This window comes from Macrosteles quadrilineatus, unplaced genomic scaffold, assembly GCF_028750875.1.
Source record: "Macrosteles quadrilineatus isolate MER2022 unplaced genomic scaffold, UCM_ALF_1.0 Scaffold_4__1_contigs__length_99947679, whole genome shotgun sequence".
NCBI classification, from domain to species: Eukaryota; Metazoa; Arthropoda; class Insecta; order Hemiptera; family Cicadellidae; genus Macrosteles; species Macrosteles quadrilineatus.
The window spans coordinates 94,300,573-94,321,413 of NW_026542597.1; the positions used below are offsets into that span (position 1 = coordinate 94,300,573).

The 20,841-nt window shown below is 36.2% G+C and overlaps 1 protein-coding gene across 1 annotated transcript in view; it reads right to left on the reverse strand.

The window, feature by feature from the left end:
- The window catches only part of LOC128991495 (phospholipid-transporting ATPase ABCA1-like), a 236,586-nt gene that overhangs the window by 129,133 nt on the left and 86,612 nt on the right, over window positions 1–20,841 (reverse strand). The window contains exons 16-20 of the mRNA XM_054414419.1: window positions 10,197–10,419; window positions 9,216–9,437; window positions 7,177–7,381; window positions 6,415–6,527; window positions 509–684 (exon numbers count right to left, since the gene is read on the reverse strand). Of these exons, the coding sequence (XP_054270394.1) occupies window positions 509–684; window positions 6,415–6,527; window positions 7,177–7,381; window positions 9,216–9,437; window positions 10,197–10,419 (939 nt within the window). The remainder of the gene's footprint in view (window positions 1–508; window positions 685–6,414; window positions 6,528–7,176; window positions 7,382–9,215; window positions 9,438–10,196; window positions 10,420–20,841) is intronic.

The window sequence follows — 20,841 nt, forward strand, 5'->3', positions numbered from 1 at the left end:
TGCACTAGTATAATTATAGTTTGGAATTACTAGCACAGATTCTGACGGCTTTTACCCACGGAGGTGCTTCTTTTCTTTTATTACTCACTTTTGATACTATGAGTATCCTTCATCCTATTGTCAAATCTGAGGCATATTTATCATTTTTAGAGGTGTGCGAGCGTAAGATTTTTGAATGAATTGAGCTTTTGGTGGAAAGTACAAGTGAATCTTTCGAGCCTAACTTTTTTATTTGATGATTTTGAAGTGATGCCATTAAGTAAATTAATAAGTGTCAAAATCTTCAGCAAATCACTGTTAAGTTTCTATTAAAGTTTTAACTATCTCACTAAATCATTTTCCAAATCACCAATTACTTACATAAGAAAGGAAGGATACACAACTAACAACCTGAATAACTCACCTTTCCTCATTCCTTATTCAGGTGAGTTAGTTGTTTATCCTTCCTTTCTCCTTAACAAATTCTAAAGCCTAGTTGCTTGTTTCCCTTCAACAATCAATTACTTACATGGTGGTGGTTTTGCCAGCTCCATTGTGTCCGAGGAAGGAAGTGATCTGATTCTCGTAGAAGTTGATATTGAGATTGTTTAAGGCCACTTTGCCGTTGCTGTATACCATTCCCAGGTTGTGAACAGCCACACCTTTCCTCATACCCCGTGGCTCAGCCTCAAAGTTGTCATGAGTCTCCACGACTGCAAAATATTATTTGGTAGGTATATCCTTCAAAAAACAGACCATTACTGTAAATTGGCCCTGTTAAGTGAACAAGTTTGATAATTACATCAATCCCTTGAAATTTTTTTTTGGTGAAATGAAATGAAAAAATATCTTTATTCATATGGTATACAGTCGCATACATTGAATGGTGTCACTAGGCTTAAAACTATAAATCAAACTAACCTACAATTTATCGAAACCATAAAGTGTTTAATCAGTTAAGAAATGTTTAAGTTTATTTTTAAATTTGGTTATATTATCAATATTCCTCACCTCAGCTGGGAGTTTGTCCAAAAACCTTTACCCTGCACAGGTGGTTTTTTTGTTAAAGAGCTCCAAATTATGGACACTGACAGCAATTTAATTTCTGTTACGGGTAAAATAATTATGACTATCACCAAGTTTAGGGACCAAATTAGCATTAGAAAGTTTTTTTGTGTGTAAAATTGTATGAAAAACATAAATACTATACAGTCATTATTCCCAATTTTGAAAAATATTGACGATCGGAAGTATCCCATTCTAAATTTAACATAATTCTGATTGCACTTTTTGAAGAGTAAGAATTCTACCCAGGTTTTGCTTAGAGGTACAGCCATAAATACTTATGCCAAAAGATATTGATGAATCGATAAAAGCAAAATAAAGAATCTTTAATGTTTCTATTGAGCAAAATTTTGACATTCTATTAATAGCATGGATACCAGAAGTAATTTTGTTGACTACCTGGTCAACATGCTTATTCCATGTAAGATTTTTGTCTACAATTAATCCTAAAAACCTTGTTGTGGTGATTTCTTCCAATTTATTATTTTGAAATTGAATTACAGGCTGTACAATTTGTTTTCTTTTTCCTGTTGTAAAAACCATAAAATTACTTTTGCTTAAATTTAACAAGAGCTGATGAGAATTTAAAAAAATATTTTGTATATTTAAAGTATCAGAACAATGATTTTCTAAATTTGATAAAGATGAATTGCTGATTTTAAAAGTAACATCATCAGCATACAGGCAGATATTACTACTGTGTAAACTAGTTGAAAATGGAATTGACAGATCCCTAATATAAATGAGAAATAAGATCGGTCCCAAAATAGACCCTTGGGGTACCCCATGGTGAATCTCTGTAAGAGGAGAAGATCTTGAGATTGTTATTTGTCAAATTTGTAATTTCAACGTATTGATATCTATTAGAATACATATTGGTAGACGTATCCATAGAACGTATTGGTATCTCTCTTTAATGCAATGTCAACTAAAATTACTCACAGAGTTGTTATCAATAGTTTTATACCCCAAGAAATTAGTGATTAGAGCTGGGTGTTGAACAAAAATATAGGTTTGTTAGAATTAAATTGGAAAGTGAATGAAAATATGCTTTTTGACAAATGTCTAATTTAAAATACAATATATTCACACTAGAGGGGACTCGTGTACATTTTAATGAGGATCAAAACTTGTTTCCAAAGTAAAAAGAATGATGCAATATTTTTCTTTAGAACTGTAACTGAAAAATAACATTAAAGAAACACATCATGGTAATATATTTGTTTGAGAGTTGTTAGACTTATAAAACTACTAATTTACAACATTTAAAATCATTCGATTGTAGATCCATACAAGATAGAGTGATTTACCTACCCCAATCAGGTTACAATTATCAATCAAATAAACACATTTTTACAATCCATATCCTTATATATAATTCTGTAAGACAACATTTTTACCAGAAAATTGTGGACGCCTGGTAAGTCGCAGAAAAGTGGGAGGGGTCTTAAATTAAAGGTCTTGACCCCAGGGACTCAGGAAAAATAGCAGAATTCTTATAAAGTTATCAGTAAACGAGATACAACGTAAAATGTTCTCCATAAGAATAGCATTAGAAGCCATTTACTGCAGACTTTTGTTTACTTCAATACAGCTGATCGTGATTTATCATTAAGCCAGTATGCAATATTAACATTTGGATTACTTATTTGCCGGCCAATTCTGCAATGTATTGTATACTAAACTTATTAAATACATCTATTTTTATATAAACTAGCTGTTGACCCGTCCTACCTAACGTACGGGATTGAAAAGTCAACTAAAACGGAAATTATATTAATATTTCCATTTCTAATCCAAGCAAAGTTCAAGCAGTTAACCATTTCCTGTAAACAAAAAGCTGCCAAGATTAATAAAAACATGTACACATTGTTATTTTCCTATTCTTTCCTCAAAAAGTCGAACAGAAAAATAATTTGCATAATTTTTCCTTTGAATACTCGGGGGGCAGAGCCTCGATTTGTATACATCAGTGGTTATAGAATCTTGAATCTTACTTATTTTCTATAATCAATGCCAAAACCACAGAATAATAAACTAACCTAGGTTAGTTCTAAAGAAAACTTTTATATTCAACCAGCTGTTAGTTAAAACAAATTATATTGCACTAAAACAAACTTAAAATATTAAAGATTGCTCTAAAAAATAAATTAGAAAATCCATCATTTTACCATGAATATTTAAATAGTCTGTCATCCTCTAACCCATAACATGGACGAATTACACATAGCATTACACATAGTATAAAATAAGTCAACCCTATGCTCCTATGCATGTAATTATTATCCAAATGCTGAATTTGTGTCACATACACGCTTAATGTTTACAGCTGTTACGTTAAGCAAATGATTTTATACCAAAAGCTAGTGTAGAATGATCGGCTGCTAGACTTTTTAAAATTTTAAACTTATTTTCTAAAAACCTGAAACCCTAAACTAAAATTATGGCTTTGACATTCCCTAGTTCTCAAAGTTATCTTTCTTTCAACACAAAAATCATGAAAATCCGTCAAGTGGTTGATTCAGAATCGTGAAATAAAAAACCCTGTTACCTTTTAATATTTATTATAGATTATCTAAGCGTGTGATAAGTAGAATGAGCATGGAAGTAGGCTTAAAAAAAGGTTATTGTTGTGTTGAAAGGATGTGAATAACCACATTGACTAAATAATAAACAATTCAAGATTAAATGGGAAACTTCTGCTTTGTTTTTATTTCAAAACATATGTTAAAGATTTAGTCTACACTCTCTTATTGTTAGAGGTGTGCGGATATCCGAAAAATCGGGTCGGATTCGGTTCAGTTCGGATACGGGTATACGAACCGAACCGAATCCGACCCGATTTTTCGGATGAGCCCAAATTCGATATCCGACACTATCCGTTATATATCCGATTTTTTCGGATAGACAATATATTTTGATGTTTTGGACAGAAAACTAAATCTCCATAACCACCATTAGTTTCCCAGGACAAAGCAAACGGCAAAGAAGCCGTATGATGCAATACCGATAACTAGTTTAGTCGTTATCAGCTGTTTTGCTTTACGATTAGATTCGTCTGGAACGAACAGACATAAAGCAGAAAACAACTACCATGGTCAAATGAAAGTCAACTCGTGCTTGTCCCGCTCCTGATACTAGGGGCGCTGCGTAATAGTTTTTTTACAGTACTGTTTCAAAGTAGAAAAATCTAGCCTACTACTGTGATGTTACGTAAACAATAGATTTTATGTTTCCCGAAAAAAAAGTCAGAATAGAAACAATAGAAAGGCAACACAATAGAAGGGTGGGAGGGGTTGGGCAATGACCTCGAAAGGAGCGCGGGTAGTGAGTCAAGTAGGACCGGAGGGGGAAGGGGTGGGTAAGACCTTGAAGCTATATATAGACTTGCACTACTTCCCTAAACCTAAAGGATTGGCCGGCGACTGGTGTTCCAACCACAGAACAAGATACGTTGTTTTTTGGGTATTCATTGCCCGGTTTGACTTTGGATTGTCTTACTGTGTAGAAACTTTGAATAATAAAAAATAAAGTTAGAACTAACCACGATTATTTAGCATTGATTGTGTACATATTAAAAGGTTAAACGATAGGGACCATGGATATATACAAACTTTTGTCGTGATTTTCATTTCAACATCAAAATACAATATTGCACAATCGTGATACTTTAGGTCATTGACCTTTATTCTGCATCCGGTATTGCTGTTTCAGAAGAGAAGCATGTTGATGAATTATAAATTGATATTCCCGTAGTTAAAAAGAATTATTTTATAAACCTATAAAACAAAATCATAAACTCTTGCATAAAGATAACAATAACAGATATTGTAAAAAGGGTATAAAGATAACAACGTCTATTCTTTCTCTTTGTTCTTCTATTTCTTGGGTTTCCCTTCATCACGCATTCAACAAGTTGCCATGGTTACTAATCACCCATGTCGTTATCAGCTTTTGTGACATAGCGCACAGCAGGGGGTAAAACTTGACGAAAATCGGTAAATTTTTACCTATTATTTAATTACCAATGAATGTACTACTTTATTGGTATTTGGTACTGTATTAATAATCGGTCCAAATGGCCGATTTTTGTCAAATTTTACACCAAATTTATTGAAATTTCAAGGTGAATATTAATAAAACAATTATTACCATATATTTGTATTCATTTAAAAGATTGATTTGTGGTATTGGGTTCCCCACTGAGTGCAGCCGAGCGGCACTAATGAGGGTCGGACCTTCTTGGGGGTGAACAATAGACGGCTTATCAGACCCTCCCCTCCCCTGTGATCTGGAGAAAGCTTGTAAACAAACTTTTGCACAAGCGTGACTTGACATTGGGCTGCTTCAACTATAATTTTGTCAAATGAACTGTGATGTTTCAAAATCAAAAACAATAATTTGGGACCATACTGCTTAACAATAATGGACTGCAATTATTGTTGAACATACAATGCATTTTTAACAAACGATATGATTATACGATTCAAATATAATTATAAAGATTATCTTGGTATTTTACTTGGGGTAGTGAAGTTATGTAGGCTAGTGTAATTCTCGGTTCATCAAGGTTCTACTGAATTATGTTTGGCAGTGAATAAGTGTAGAATGCAATTTATAAATTCAGGGATACACACCTTTTACAGTTATAAAGCCTAATTTAATTGCCCAACATTAAATCGTGAGCTAGAGCCTATCTTAGTGCATTTGTGATGTTTTCTAAACTTGGCAAACCCGCAAAATGCCACTTAAGGCCAATAATCTGTTCCAAAAACGTAAGGAAATACAATGTGAAAATAAACTTGAGATCGAACTCCTTGGCTTGTGAGAACCAGGAAACAAGATAAAACATAACCTCAAGTAAACAAGCCCAAACGTTTGACATCAGTCCTGCTGAGCTAAGGTGTTGTGTGAAGATTTCGGCTGCTAGTGTACTTAATTCAAGCAACCAACTTTTGAAAATAAATGTTGTGAATTGTGATTTTCAAGAGAGAGAAAACTGTGGACTTGGCTAATTTGAAATTCTATAGTTCAAAATCGTCATTTAAGTTTATTTACACAGCTTTACATTGTTTTATAGGTTAAAAATACATATGCAGCTTATTATTAACCGCGCCGAACTATCCGAATCCAAAAATATCCTAATCCGAACCTCCCAATATCCGATCCGATCCGAACCGAGCCTCAACTATCCGATCCGAAATGAAATTTCACTATCCGCACACCTCTACTTATTGTAAAATGTTTATTTTATTGAGTATATAGATAGATATATTGAAAAGAAAGCAGTGGAAACATTACCTATAGCCCGGGCAAATGTAGCAAAAATTAAGAGAAGAGTTGTATAAAGAATAGTGATAACTTACACACTTCATTTTCAATCAGCTTATCTGAGCTGTCAGTTAAGTCGGTTTTGCAGGATGTTCCACACCAGTAGGACTTGGTGACCAGGAAGTACCAACACTTGGGGATCCCAAACTCACCTACATTCAACAAAATAAACAGCATCTAGAGAACAACAAATATCAACCCTATTCTACCAATGTCTCATAAATTAAATACAGCATTAGTTTCTAGCATATTAAACCCAGTGCATATCCCTCAAATTAAGTGGTGTAGTGGAGTGGGAATGTATGGGAACAGCTCCACTCTGATTAAAAAAAAAAAGAATTATTTTGATAGGAGACCCATATTTTTATACAATGCTAGTGATTGATCCCGCACTGGCAAATTTCTGGATACACAACTGGTCACATTGCTTAAGAGGGACACGCATACCTAACTTTGCACGCATACCTAACTGTGCACACATACCTAACTGTGTGTGCATACCTAACTGTGCACGCATACACAACTGTACACACATACACAACTGTGCACGCATACACAACTGTGGGGATGAGATCAGTATAGAGGCCTTCCACAGAGAATTTCAAAGCAGCAATGGAAGAAGTAGTCGATAGATAGCAAAGTTTATTGCTGCAAGAGTTTTTAGTTTATCCTCGTGGGAACCATCCACGGTTACCCGTGTTAAACTATAGTTGACAAAATAAATTGCATGGATCAGTTGGAATAGTACAATTTAGGAACAAAACAATAAAAAATACTGAAAATTACTAAGTGAATTTTTACCTGGAAACACAGCCTCGATGTACCAAGTGAGTAAAAAGTACAAGAAAGTGTCCACCATCAACATAACCAGCACCAAGCCCAAGTTGAAGTCATCTCCGTAGAGAGGACTTTGCCACAAGTCTGGCCACGACACGCCAGTTCCTCTCTCCTCCAGCAGGGATAAGTAGCCTGCCCCCAGACCAAACGCAACATTAGACGACAAAGCCTGCAAAAAAAATGTTTGAGGACATACGACAAAGGACAGTACAAAATATTACAACTCATTAGAGTGGCTGAATGAAAGTGGATAATCAAAAATGTGAATAATGCAAAACTAACCTAAGTGCCTCGGGAATAACGAAATAGACTTTTAATGTATAGTTAAGCATTAATACAGGTTTAGTTAATGATTAGATCTTTCAAATGCATTGTAGATACCGGTACCTTTTAACTTTGTTTTACACACTTGTACAACAGATAATATTGGACCATATTAGGTATTGGTTATAAATACATAAAAACCAATATACAACCAATGTATAGGTCTGGTAATAACAAAAATGAAAACATACACAGAATTTAACTTGTCAACTAATTGCTCGTGATTAATTTGCATCAAGGTGAAATGATTCGTGGATAATGACTACTATAATTAAATTTGACATTCAATTTTCTTGTAAAATAATTAACAGCAGCTACTACTGTTATTGTTGTTTGGTAATTACTTTTGATTATTTTTTTTTTATCAGTAGAACCCCTACCTAATATTCCGCCTCCGAATATCCGGTCCTCTGTTTATCCAGTCACTTCCCCGAATCGATGCCAAAAATATTTCCTACGGCTGTATTAGTAGTCTTCATAATTTGAGCGTTCTCACGGTTTATCTGTTTCCTGTTTATATACATTTTTAGCGGGAGCTTGAACAGTTAGTGGCAACGTGTGCTTACAAAATTGCACTGACAAATACAAGAATTCAGCAGCATTCACTTGGCGAGATGGCATTAAAATGTCAGAAATGTGGTGAGCTACATTTTAAAGAAGAACAAAGAGGACGAGGCGAAGGATTTTTATCCTGCTGCCATAAAGTAACTTAATGGAGCAAATCATTTGAGGAGAAACTACAAAGAGAACATTAGATCGTACAACTCTGCGCTCGCAATGGTCAGCACTCGAGCTAAAATTGAAGAACAACGATGGAGGGTCTTTCATGTATAAGGTGCACGACACAATTTATCACTTAATTGGCACCATTCAACCGTCAGAAGGGGAGCATCCCACATATGCCAAAGCTTATATCTACGGATGTCGAAACCGCTGTTCAAGAAAGAATTTCTAAACAAAGCTAATGGTTTTACAGCACTGAACTCATGGAAATTTTGACTCAACATTTGGTTGATATTAATCCATAAGAGCAAGTTTTCAGCATGATGAGCTCCGTCCTGCAAAATACTCCTACTGAACAGCAAAAAGACCTTAGCATGCATATAGCCAACGATCGAGCTCAAGACCAACGTCGATACAACGACGAAACTTCTAACGACGTTGCTATAATGTTGTTCAAAGGTTTATTGCGGACATTTTCCATCACGAATGTAAAAAACAATACACAACGTTTCGGGATCTGGAATCTGATCCTGTCTTCAGGTGAAAAAAACTTAACTAACACATTACAACTAACAATACACAAACGCCCAACCTAAGTTGGAATACACTACCGAGGGTAGTAGTCAAAAAATATGCACTGTGCATATTTTTTGACTACTACCCTCGGTAGTGTATTCCAACTTAGGTTGGGCGTTTGTGTATTGTTAGTTGTAATGTGTTAGTTAAGTTTTTTTCACCTGAAGACGGGATCAGATTCCAGATCCCGAAACGTTGTGTATTGTTTTTTACATTCGTGATGGAAAATGTCCGCAATAAACCTTTGAACAACATTAACTCACCATCACCAACAATGAACTTCAAACAAAGAGTTGCTATAATATCATAATTTTAATTTATTATTCGTGCGAATTCGCAAAGGTTCACCTAGTCATTATTAATAATCAAAAGAGTCTCACCAGGGAAGCTTTGATCCACGGACTCATGAAGAGGATCCAACGTACGAGGAAGCTGTACGGGAGGTAGAGGATGAAGAAGATAATTCCTCCACAAGCGGCTGAGAGATTGGCCTTGGAGAAGAAGGTGGAGAGAAGAAACGCCTGAGCGATGGTGGCCACTCCATACACACTGAGGAAGGTGAACACCAGCATGGGGTCTGCGTTCTTTAGAATGTTACCGTACTGGAAAAGTTAATTGTATGATTAGTTAAGAGTTATCAGCTTTAAATTTGTAAAGAATAGTTTTCAAAACTATTTGAGTATAGGCCTTAACATTGTGGTATTCACAAATACAGTAGATTTCCGATTATCCACCATAATTTGGCTGAGTGATAGTGAATGGTCAAAATCGTGAATAATGCAAACATAACCTAAAATACCTGGGAAATAGTCAACATTGACTTTGAATGTATAAGCTATAAATAAAGGTTTTGGTAAACATTTTAAATGCAGTATTCACACATCAACTTTGTTTCACAGACATCTTTTGAAAAAAAAAAACAAATAATATTAGAGAGCCAATGTATAGGGTTGGTAATACGAATTTTTTTAACACATACAAAATTTGACTTATCAACTCATTGGTTGTAATCGGTGATTCATCGATGGTCGGTGAAGGAAACAACAGCAGCTCTATAGTCTGTCCAGTGTCCACGATATTTTGGCCCTTCTCATGCTAAACAATTTGACCGTCACTTTATAATTTCTTTATTAGTAGCATATTAGTTGCATAATATTTTGATATTTTTGCAATCACCATTAATCTGCAATAAGGTTAATCCACTTGTGGATAACCGAGAGTTTACTGTAGGTTACAAAATTATATTAAAATTTTATTATTAATAATTTGTAGTGTTCTCTTAAATTTTATATATAGGCCTAGTGCTAGTTTTCAATACCATCCCTAATCTAATACCATCAAAATATATGTTACACACTCACCACCAAGATGGCAGTAAGCATAGTAATTGTCACCATCATGGGCACAATACTGTCTATGAACCATCCTAGCCAGTGTACGAGGTTGCCGAGTCCCATCACTCTCATAGTCTCTTTCAGTCGTTGTTCCTTCTCGTACACGATAGATTTTACGATCATAGCACACGTGTAAACCCATGACAACACCATGAAGAGTGGGAAAGTGCGGGATATGGCCATCACGAACCTGGAAACAAAAGTATTAGTAATATCAATATGGTTTTCTTTTATTTAACGCTCCAAGAGGCGCATCGGTGTTTTTGACCAAATTAACTTTTTCCTTAAAAAAACTAATTATTAGTAAAAATTTAGAAAATAACAACATGGCCCTTATTGGTTTTACTGATTTATAAACATAATTTTACGTTATAAAAACTAGCTGTTACCCAAGGGCTCCACCCCGTTTTACTAAATTAGAATTAATAAAACTATTGATTGGTAAGTTAAGATGAAATAAACAAAACAGAATACAAACAAATAATAACAGCTGAGGTATTTTTAACATTAGGTAAATGGAAAGTTCCCTTTGGAAAGCAATTACGTCCTTATAAGGCAATTTATGGAATAATGGATAATTTTGCGCAAGGTTTCTCGTCATGACGAACATTTTAAGTATATGGTTTATGGGGGTGTGACTTGTAGTTTTCTCAAAAGTTCATGGGTACTTTTGGCTTTATATATAGATAAAAATACAAAACTAGATTGACCAGCTGGATAAAAATTAGTGATGGTCGGATCCGGATATCGGACTACCGAATCCGCCGGATCCGAGCTAGAACCGGCACCGGATCGGATCCAAAAAATTCTGGATCTTGGGCTGGATCCGGTTTTGATGGATCCGATTTTTTCAAATTTTTATCCATTTTTTTACTAACACAAAGCTATCTGTATCCATGTACAAGACCGATTGTTTCCCGATTTTTTTACTAACACAAAGCTGTCTGTATTCATGTACAAGACAGATTTTTTCCCCGATTTCTTTACTAACACAAAGCTGTAACACAAAAATTAATATCAAAGAATTTATATGGCAAGGCTATGTCTAAGTGTTTGTCTTTTGATGCAAATAACATAAATGGCAAGGCAAGGTCTCAATGTATACCTTATATCTTGATGCAAACAATTTATATGACTAGGCCATGTCTTTGTATTTGTATCTTGATGCAAACAATTTATATGGCTAGGCCATGTCTTCGTATTTATATGTTGATGCAAACCATTTATATGGCTTGACCATGTCTTCGTATTTATATGTTGATGCAAACAATTTATATGGCTGGCCATGCCAGGGTGTCTACTACATTCTGGATAAAAAATTCATGGACAATTCCCGTACATTTAAGGACACTTTGCCGTAACCTTTGTCGGTGTCATTAGGCCTACCAAATAATTTTCCTGATTTGTCAAACTGTATTAATCTTGTTATTCACTGTAGTTGTACCAGAGAGAAAAGTAAATAATAATAGATAAGAGTTAAAAATTTCAAAATATAAATTTATTGAAAGTAAACAAACATAGGCCTACCTATACTTTAGTAAAGCTTTTATAGTGTAATAGAGAAACGCAGTCATTGTCTCCTGTGATAGCGACAAATATCTCCATCGGTCACGTAAACTTCATAACATAGCTTATCCGATCCAGGCGGATTAATTTGGCATGATTCACCCTGGCACAACGTTAGGTTCTCGACTACTTTTGAAAAAAAAAAAGAGATCAACAAGAGGTGTTCCAGGCATAAATAAATTGGATGCTGCATGCAAAAACCACGATATAGCATATTCAAGATCGAACTATAGTAAAATATACACAGATACCCTTTTGGTGGTCGTGCAAATTTAGCACAGTTTCATTTTATGATTTTGAAAAGTTTTAGTGTCCCCAAAAAATGAGGGATTATGGGCTCAACTGGAGATTACTCTATATATAAGATATATCAACCTTAAAACATTACCAATTTAATTTTAAACAGTATGATTTAAATTGGCTTCTATTAATTACGTTTTTTTTAACCCGCCCTTATGACAGTGTGTATCTGGATCCGGATCTGACAGGGTGTCTACTACATTCTGAATAAAAAATTCATGGACAATTCCCGTACATTTAAGGACAATTTGCCGTAACCTTTGTCGGTGTCATTAGGCCTACCGAATAATTTTCCTGATTTGTCAAACTGTATTAATCTTGTTATTCACTGTAGTTGTACCAGAGAGAAAAGTAAATAATAATAGCTAAGAGTTAAAAATGACAAAATAGAAATTTATTGAAAGTACACAAACATAGGCCTACCTATACTTTAGGTAAAGCTTTTATAGTGTAACAGAGAAACGCAATCATTGTCTCCTGCAAAAGCGACAAATATCTCCATCCGTCACGTAAACTTCATAACATAGCTTATCCAATCCAGGCGGATTGATTTGGCATGATTCGCCCTGGCACACTTAGGTTCTCGACTACTTTTGAAAAAAAAAAATGCATATTGTTACTCAATTCTTAGTACAAAATCAAGGTATGGTAAGCGGCTATTAATAAGCAATAAGCACAGAGTAAGATTATTTTATTTTCATTTGTAAAGTTAATATCGACACATAGCAATCATTAGTTGTTTATCTTAGGCTCAATTACATTTTCTTAATATATTTTACAGCTCTTTCAAGAATCAAAATACCCAGGCCTAAACCTAATTATTTAGGAGGGCCTATATAAACTGAGTAACAAACAATGAGGTTATAATAGCAGCAAAGTTACTATCATCATTCTAGTTCATAAGATTGTGATTGCTTAAGGCATACAACTCAATAAATAAATATATGGAAACAAAAAACATTGAAACATGAATAGCCAACGATATAAGACAAAGATACAGAAAATCCAATGACATAATTTGAAACCAAGCAGGCCTACATAGTGATAAAACATTATTGCAAACAACAATGCTTGTGGTTTTGTCAATTGAAAGATAAAATGTCCATAAAAAAAGGGGTTAACTTACATAATAAGACTGAAGATTATTTACATGTTTAATATGAAACCATAAACAGTTTTATGGCACTAGGGACTGGCCGTGGCAAATTGAATCTTCAAGCCGAAAGTACAAGTAAGAAGTGAAATTTAACAGCCATTATAAAGCTATTATTTTCACGATAAAATAGGTTTGGGATCTATTAATGATAGGGGTCTGCGGTACAGAAAATTGAAGGTCGGTACCGGGTACGGTAGAATATTTTGTACCTCGGTTCTCGGTACATAATCGGTACGGTACGCGGCTACCCGTATTTTTGCGGTTTTCTTCTCAGAACTGTTTCAAAATCATTATTTTTAACTATAATACATTGACATTACTATGCCACTTCTATATATAGACTCGTCCCCGGTGACGTCACCACCTGGGGATTCCCCAGTCCCGTGACCGCGAACTTGGCTCTTGGGGCAGTGTCCGTAAAACTGTTTAAAAACGCTTATATCTCGAAAACGGCTTGAGATACGGCAAAACGGTTGAAATTCTGGCACACATAGTGGGTGTCAACTTTTGATTATAAACAATATTACAACATTAAAAAATCAAAAGTAAGAAAAAAATTTAACATTATTTTATATGGGTAGGCTACAAATAAAAGTTACCATGAAAAATCGTCTAAGTCCGTAAACTGTCTAAAAACGCTTATATCTCGAAAACGGCTTGAGATACGGCAAAACGGTTGAAATTCTGGCACACATAGTGGGTGTCAACTTTTGATTATAAACAATATTACAACATTAAAAAAATCAAAAAGTAAAAAAAATTTAACATTATTTTATATGGGTAGGCTACAAATAAAAGTTACCATGAAAAATCGTCTAAGTCCGTAAACTGTCTAAAAACGCTTATATCTCGAAAACGGCTTGAGATACGGCAAAACGGTTGAAATTCTGGCACACATAGTGGGTGTCAACTTTTGATTATAAACAATATTACAACATTAAAAAAATCAAAAAGTAAAAAAAAAATTAACATTATTTTATATGGGTAGCGCGTAATTAGGAAACTAAAAAACATTTAAGCCTTAAACAGCCACATCTAACAATGTAAGACAAGATACAGAACATGCAATGACATAATTTGAGACCGAGTAGGCTTGCATAACAACGAAAAAAAAAATTATGCAAACAACAAATATGCTTGTGGTTTCTCAATAGAAAGATAAAATATTTATAACAAATATTTTAACTTACAAATAAGATTGTAGATTAGATTGGTTACAAGTTTAATATGTAGCACCTAACAGTTTTATGGCAGTAGGCAATGCCAGCGGCAAATTGAATATTCACGAAAATACTGACTGAGTTAGAGATAACATTTAACAGTCATCATAAAACTATTATTTTTATGATAAAATAGAATTGGGGAAAGTCGTAAAGATATAACCGTGATAAAACTCAACAGTTCTTGGAAGTACTTGAATACAACTGTTAAGTAAGTTTTCAGGAAAATGTTTTTATTTCTTGTACTATGTATAATTTATGCATTTGTATTTGCCGCCGACAGAGAGAGAGGAGGGGTTTTCAATTGAACCTAGTGGGGTCAGCACAATGCCCATTGGTTAACTTGGCGGAAGGATATTTTTGCGAAGTTTTAGCGTCGCATCGGGACGCTTGCCCAGTCTGTTGGTTGCCGGGTTTACCTAACACATGTCACTCTGACATAATTAATTTTCTCTGCCATTGTGGCTTTCCCTCTTATAGTTTTAATTCTCTATTATTGCCACTCGGAATCGTCCATGGCCCCTTTGTATAGTACTCATAACATTTTTCCTCTTTAAATTAAATTACTTGTATTAACCAGTGTGTAAAGTCAGTTTAACAGTGAATCCTCCCATTCCGGTCTACCGCGGTCGCGTAGGAACTTCTTGTAAGCGCTCATTTTGGACTGTATAGACTTTTAGACGTGCGTTATTCCGACATCAAGATCAAGACTTCAACACAAGAAGATAGTGTCAAGTGTTGTGCCTTCGTCTTGAGGACATTCTACCATCTACCATCGCAACTCGACCCCGCGCCGCTTCCTTGCCGCTCACTACGTCCGACATAATTCCAAAGGTACATTCATCCATAAATCATTTCATTATTAATTAACCCCATACTAATCATTGGTCCTTCGAGCTGGGATTTATTTGAAATAGTCCTGTGGGATTTATGTTTCATACAGTCAACTTTGTCAGAAGTCAAAAAATATTTATTAGGTATTCAATTTTCAATGTGTCTATCAAAACTGAAAAGAAGAGTAGCTCGCCATATTGGCTTCCTTAGTTTGTTGAACACGAAGGGCGGGGCTTAACTGTAACTACCAAAAGTACATGCGCAGCTACAACCATAGTTACAAACAAACTCCAAACCCAAACGTACGTTGTGGCATTACAGCTCCTCTCTCTCTTTCCCCCTTCACTCTCTCTCTCCCCTCTCTCTCTCTTTTCTCTCTCTCTCTCTCTCTGTCTGCAACAGGTGATTCTAGTGTAACGCTAGGGCTACCGATAAAATATTATTTCTCTAGCATAGTGCATTGTTACGAACATCCGTTCTGTCAGCTGTGCTGAACGCGAATGCAGACGATTCACTAAAAATAGAAACCATTTGTTTACATACTGACAATCTCGTTCAGAGTTAGGTTTACAAATAAACTACCTTTTGTATTTCAATCTATGTTATGTGTTACTTGTTTACGCTCAGATTAAAGGTATCTTAAATGAGTCAACAACTTATTGTGTAAAAGGGAATATTATAATAACATTCGAGAGTTTTTTAATACTACAGTACATAATTTAATTGTGTTCTTTGACTGTATTATAAGGAAACGTATCTTGTCAAATTAATCCATGTCAATGTTGTTTTAGGATAATCTAATCTAGTAGCCATCAATATTATTTAGTTTTATTCGTGTTTCACTGTTGATATTTGTTTATTGTTTACTCTCGATCATATCGTGGTTCAATCTTTCAATGTATGTAATATATTTATGTTCAATGTCTAGACATTCAAAATAGGCTAGCTGATAATTGAATCAACAAGCTTAGACCTATTTATTGTTCCATATTAGCCATTCGTTAGTTAATATTTAATAATATTTAACTTAGTTATTGTTTGCAGTGACCTCCATACTCGAATTAATCTACTGGGTGAAGCTCTGAAGTTCATTTTTTCGCCGTTTTGGGCAGAATTATCTCTTGTATTTTTTTGTTCAAATATTGAATTACCGATAAACTTGTCTCTTTCGGGAAAAACTGTTTCGTTTCCCATAGATTTGTGAATCCATGAGCCTAGTTACTGTAAGCTTTATTATGAAGGCTAGTGTTAATTCTGTATTAATTTCTTTTCATTTGTTATCATACCGGCTGGCAGTAAATAAATTAATTAATTATTGTACAGTATTGTTTGAAACTTTAAGACTCTGATTTCATTGTTAATGGTAGGCCTATTGTAGTGTAACCTATGAACGCTTAATTGTTTTAATCTCTCTATCAAAATGCCAGCTAAGGAATTCAAGTATGAAACATATCGTAAGTCGACAGACCTCATTAAGTCTCGTTTTGCGAAACTCGAAGAGACGGTAAGCAAGATTACCGCTAGTGATCCTCCGCTAACTCCGGTGCAAATTAGACAATTAAACACTATATTTTCTGAACTCAAAAAGAAACGTGCGGATTTTGAATCAAATCTACAGCGAATCATCGAGTCTGAAAGCAAAGAAGCTGAGGAAACTATCTTATCTAAAGATGTTGATGACGTTAATGATTTTTACGTCCGCATATCTAGCGTGATTGAAACAAATACTGCAGTGGACCCTATCACTCCACATTCAACACTCTCTGACAGCACTGGCGGTCCACATTTTCCCACCGCCATTGTGTCTGGTGTTAAATTGCCTAAACTAAATTTACAAAGCTTTGATGGGTCACCGCTCAAGTGGATTTCCTTTATTAATTTGTTCGATACTACTGTGCATAAAAGCGCTGCGTTATCTAATGTAGCTAAGTTTCAATACCTACTCAGCGTCCTGACTGGAGAGCCATTAAACTTAGTGAAATCACTTAATCTTACTGCTGCTAACTATCTGATTGCTTATCAGTTGTTGCGTGATAGATATCACAATATTCGTCGCTTGACTACCTTACACCTTAACAATCTCTTGGATCTGCCATCTGTTTCCAGTAGTAACCCTAAACAGCTAAGGTCTTTTATAACCACTTTTTATGAGCATTCAGAATCCCTTAAGGCCCTAGATCATGACATTACGGAGAATAATCCACTTTTATCTGCTCATTTGCTGCGAAAGCTCGATAGTAAAACTGTTCAAAAACTTGAGCAATACCGTGAAAACAGCAAAAGGGATGAAGATGAGACTCACTCCCTTCCTAAAGTAATGGAAATAATTAATTTCTTAAACTTAGAATGCTCTCACATTGAAGATGCAAGTTTGCACTCCCAACCAGATTTAAAGGCTTCACAAGCTAACACTTCTAAACTCAAAATGGACAAAAGAGTTCATTTTTCCTCTAATAAGAGCGTAGCCATGGTGTCTGCCGCTAATAAATCGTCAACATTTATGGATCATTCTTGTTTTTGCTGTGGTAAGCCTGGTCACACAATATATAAATGTAAGTTGTTCAAAGGTAAATCTCCAAACGATCGCTATCAGATCGTTAAGAATAACCAAAGATGTATCTCTTGTCTCGGTCTGCATCATGTAAAGGAATGCCAATCTAAATTCTCCTGTATAACTTGTGGCAATAAGCATCACTCACTTCTGCATTTTAGCAATACTCAAGGTCACTCGCAGCGCCCCACTGCTACAGTTCCCGTGCCCACGTCTGCACAGAGTGCTTCGACTTCGATGACTTGTTCTGTTCAGCAAAAAAATGTTCCCCATAACAGTACTGTCCTTCTCAGCACGGCGTTAGTAAAACTCACCGCTGCTAATGGCCACTCCTTTGTATTCCGAGCATTACTAGATTCTGGTAGTATGTCCGACTTTATTTCTGAGAGAGCTGCTCAACTCTTGGGTACTCGACGCCACCCTTCTAATCTCTCTGTCACGGGGCTAGCTCAGTCTCTCACTCAAACCAAAGGCTCACTTAGTGTTAATGTTGAGTCACTCTCAGGCCACTTAGTTGTCCAAAAACACTGTTTTCATATTTTAGAAAAAATCTCTATCGACTTACCGAGTGTGGAACTCACCCCGGAAGTACTACAGAAGGTGAAACCTTTCGTTCTCGCAGACCCAACATTCCATAAGCCGGGTCCCATTGACGTCCTTATAGGATGTGCATTATTTCCTCAAGTGCTAACAAATGAATGTCACTCGTTAGGCGATCAAATGCCTTATGCTCTTGGTACCATTTTTGGTTACGTCATCGCTGGAACAGCTCCGTGTTCTACTCCTTCTCCGACAGCCTCTCATCTCTCTATATCTCTCCTCTCCACTGCGGATATTGACCTCCACTCTTCACTGCAACGTTTTTGGACTCAAGAGGAACTGCCTTCCTGTTCTAGAAAATCTGCTGAAGAAATTGCGTGCGATACCCTTTTTGATACCACGCATTCTCGTGACTCTTCCGGACGTTACACTGTACGACTGCCATTTTCAAGTGAACATTCTCCTTCCACCCTTGGCACTTCTAAGCCTATCGCTGAACAACGCTTCCAATCTCTAGAAAGGAAACTGCAACACTCAAACAATGTGGAATTTCGCAACCTTTATTCAGGCTTCATGTCGGAATATCATTCTCTAGGACATATGGAAATGTGCCCAAACCTCGCTCTATCTGAGCCACATTATTTCCTCCCGCATCATGGGGTATTGAAAGCTCAAAGCAACACTACTAAACTCCGCGTCGTTTTTGATGCGAGTTCAAAGACCAGTTCTGGTCTGTCATTGAATGACATTCTTCTCATGGGTCCGAAATTACAGAACAATATCTGTGATATTCTGTTACATTTTCGGATAAATAAATTTGTCTTTTCTTGTGACATCCGCCAGATGTATCGGCAAATAAAAGTCCATAAAGACGATCAAAGGTATCAGCTTATCCTTTGGCGTGAAACCCCCTCACTTCCGCTGTCAACATACCAGTTGACCACTGTGACATATGGCATGAATTGTTCACCATACCTTGCCATAAAGACCCTTAAGCAATTGGCTAAGGATGAAGGATCTAACTTCCCAGAAGCGGCTCAAATCCTTCAACATCACAGCTATGTGGACGACCTAATCGCTGGAGCATCAACTGAAGCAGAAGCTTTGGAACTGCAAGATCAATTAATTGAACTCCTCCGCTTAGGCGGTTTTGAATTAAGAAAGTGGGTGTCTAACTGTCCTCAACTGTTACAAAAATTGCCTATTTCTCATCAAGAATCTCCTGTGTTTCTTCAAGCCTCTTCAGACCCTATGTTCTCCATTTTAGGACTCTATTGGTCTCCTGTGACAGATTGTTTTAAATACAATCTCAATTTCTCTTGTGAATCTCCGACAAAGCGCAAAGTGCTAAGTTTAATCGCCAGGATTTACGACCCATGTGGTTTTCTGTCCCCTTGCGTCATGATTGCCAAGCGCTTCATGCAAGTACTATGGACTTCCGGTATCTCTTGGGACGAACCCCTAACTTCGGAACTCGACCTAAAGTGGCATAATTTCGTAGCCGATCTACAGAACATTGATAGACTGTCGATTCCCCGACCAATTATATTCTCTTCAAGCGGTGTCTATGAGCTTTACGGTTTTTCGGACGCTTCTGAGGCTGGTTATGCTGCTGTGGTATATTTGCGAGACGTTAACGCTGATCAGAATGTGCATGTCACTCAGATAATATCTAAAACTCGTGCTGCACCTTTGAAGAAAGTGACTTTACCACGGCTAGAGTTGTGCGCGGCGCATCTGCTATCTCAATTAGTCCAATATGTACGTTCTCAATATTCTAGTGTCTTAACCATTAACTCCATAACCTTGTGGTGTGACTCTACTGTAACCCTCTCATGGATAAAAACTCTCCCGTATCGTCTGAAGACATATGTGGCGAACCGGGTGGCTCAAATTCAAGAGCTCATTCCCTCCCATTGTTGGAGACACGTGTCTAGTACCGACAATCCTGCGGACTGTGCGTCACGAGGAATATTACCTTCTGAATTGGTAAACCACTCACTTTGGTGGCACGGACACGCCTGGCTACAACTCCCCCCTGCGGATTGGCCAATCTCTAACTTCAACCCCATAAATTTAGATAATCTGGACGAAGTTAAATCTACTCCATTGACTGTGCTTACCATTACTCCCCAACTTCCCTGGGATTTACTTCTTCGTTATTCATCATGGTCTAAACTCCTGCACGTGATGGTCTACATTCTCCGCTTCGTCGATCACAGCCGCCGGCAAGAACGTCGTGTAGGACCTATCTCTGTATCTGAAGCACAAACTGCCCAACTTCGGATTTTTAAACTTATTCAAAGGGCCTCCTTCGCTGAAGATATTCTAGCTTTACAGAATAACAAACCCTGCTCAACTAGATTACAACGTTTGACTCCTTTCCTCGATCAAGATGGCCTCTTGCGTGTAGGTGGTCGTCTGAAACATGCAGACGTAACTGAA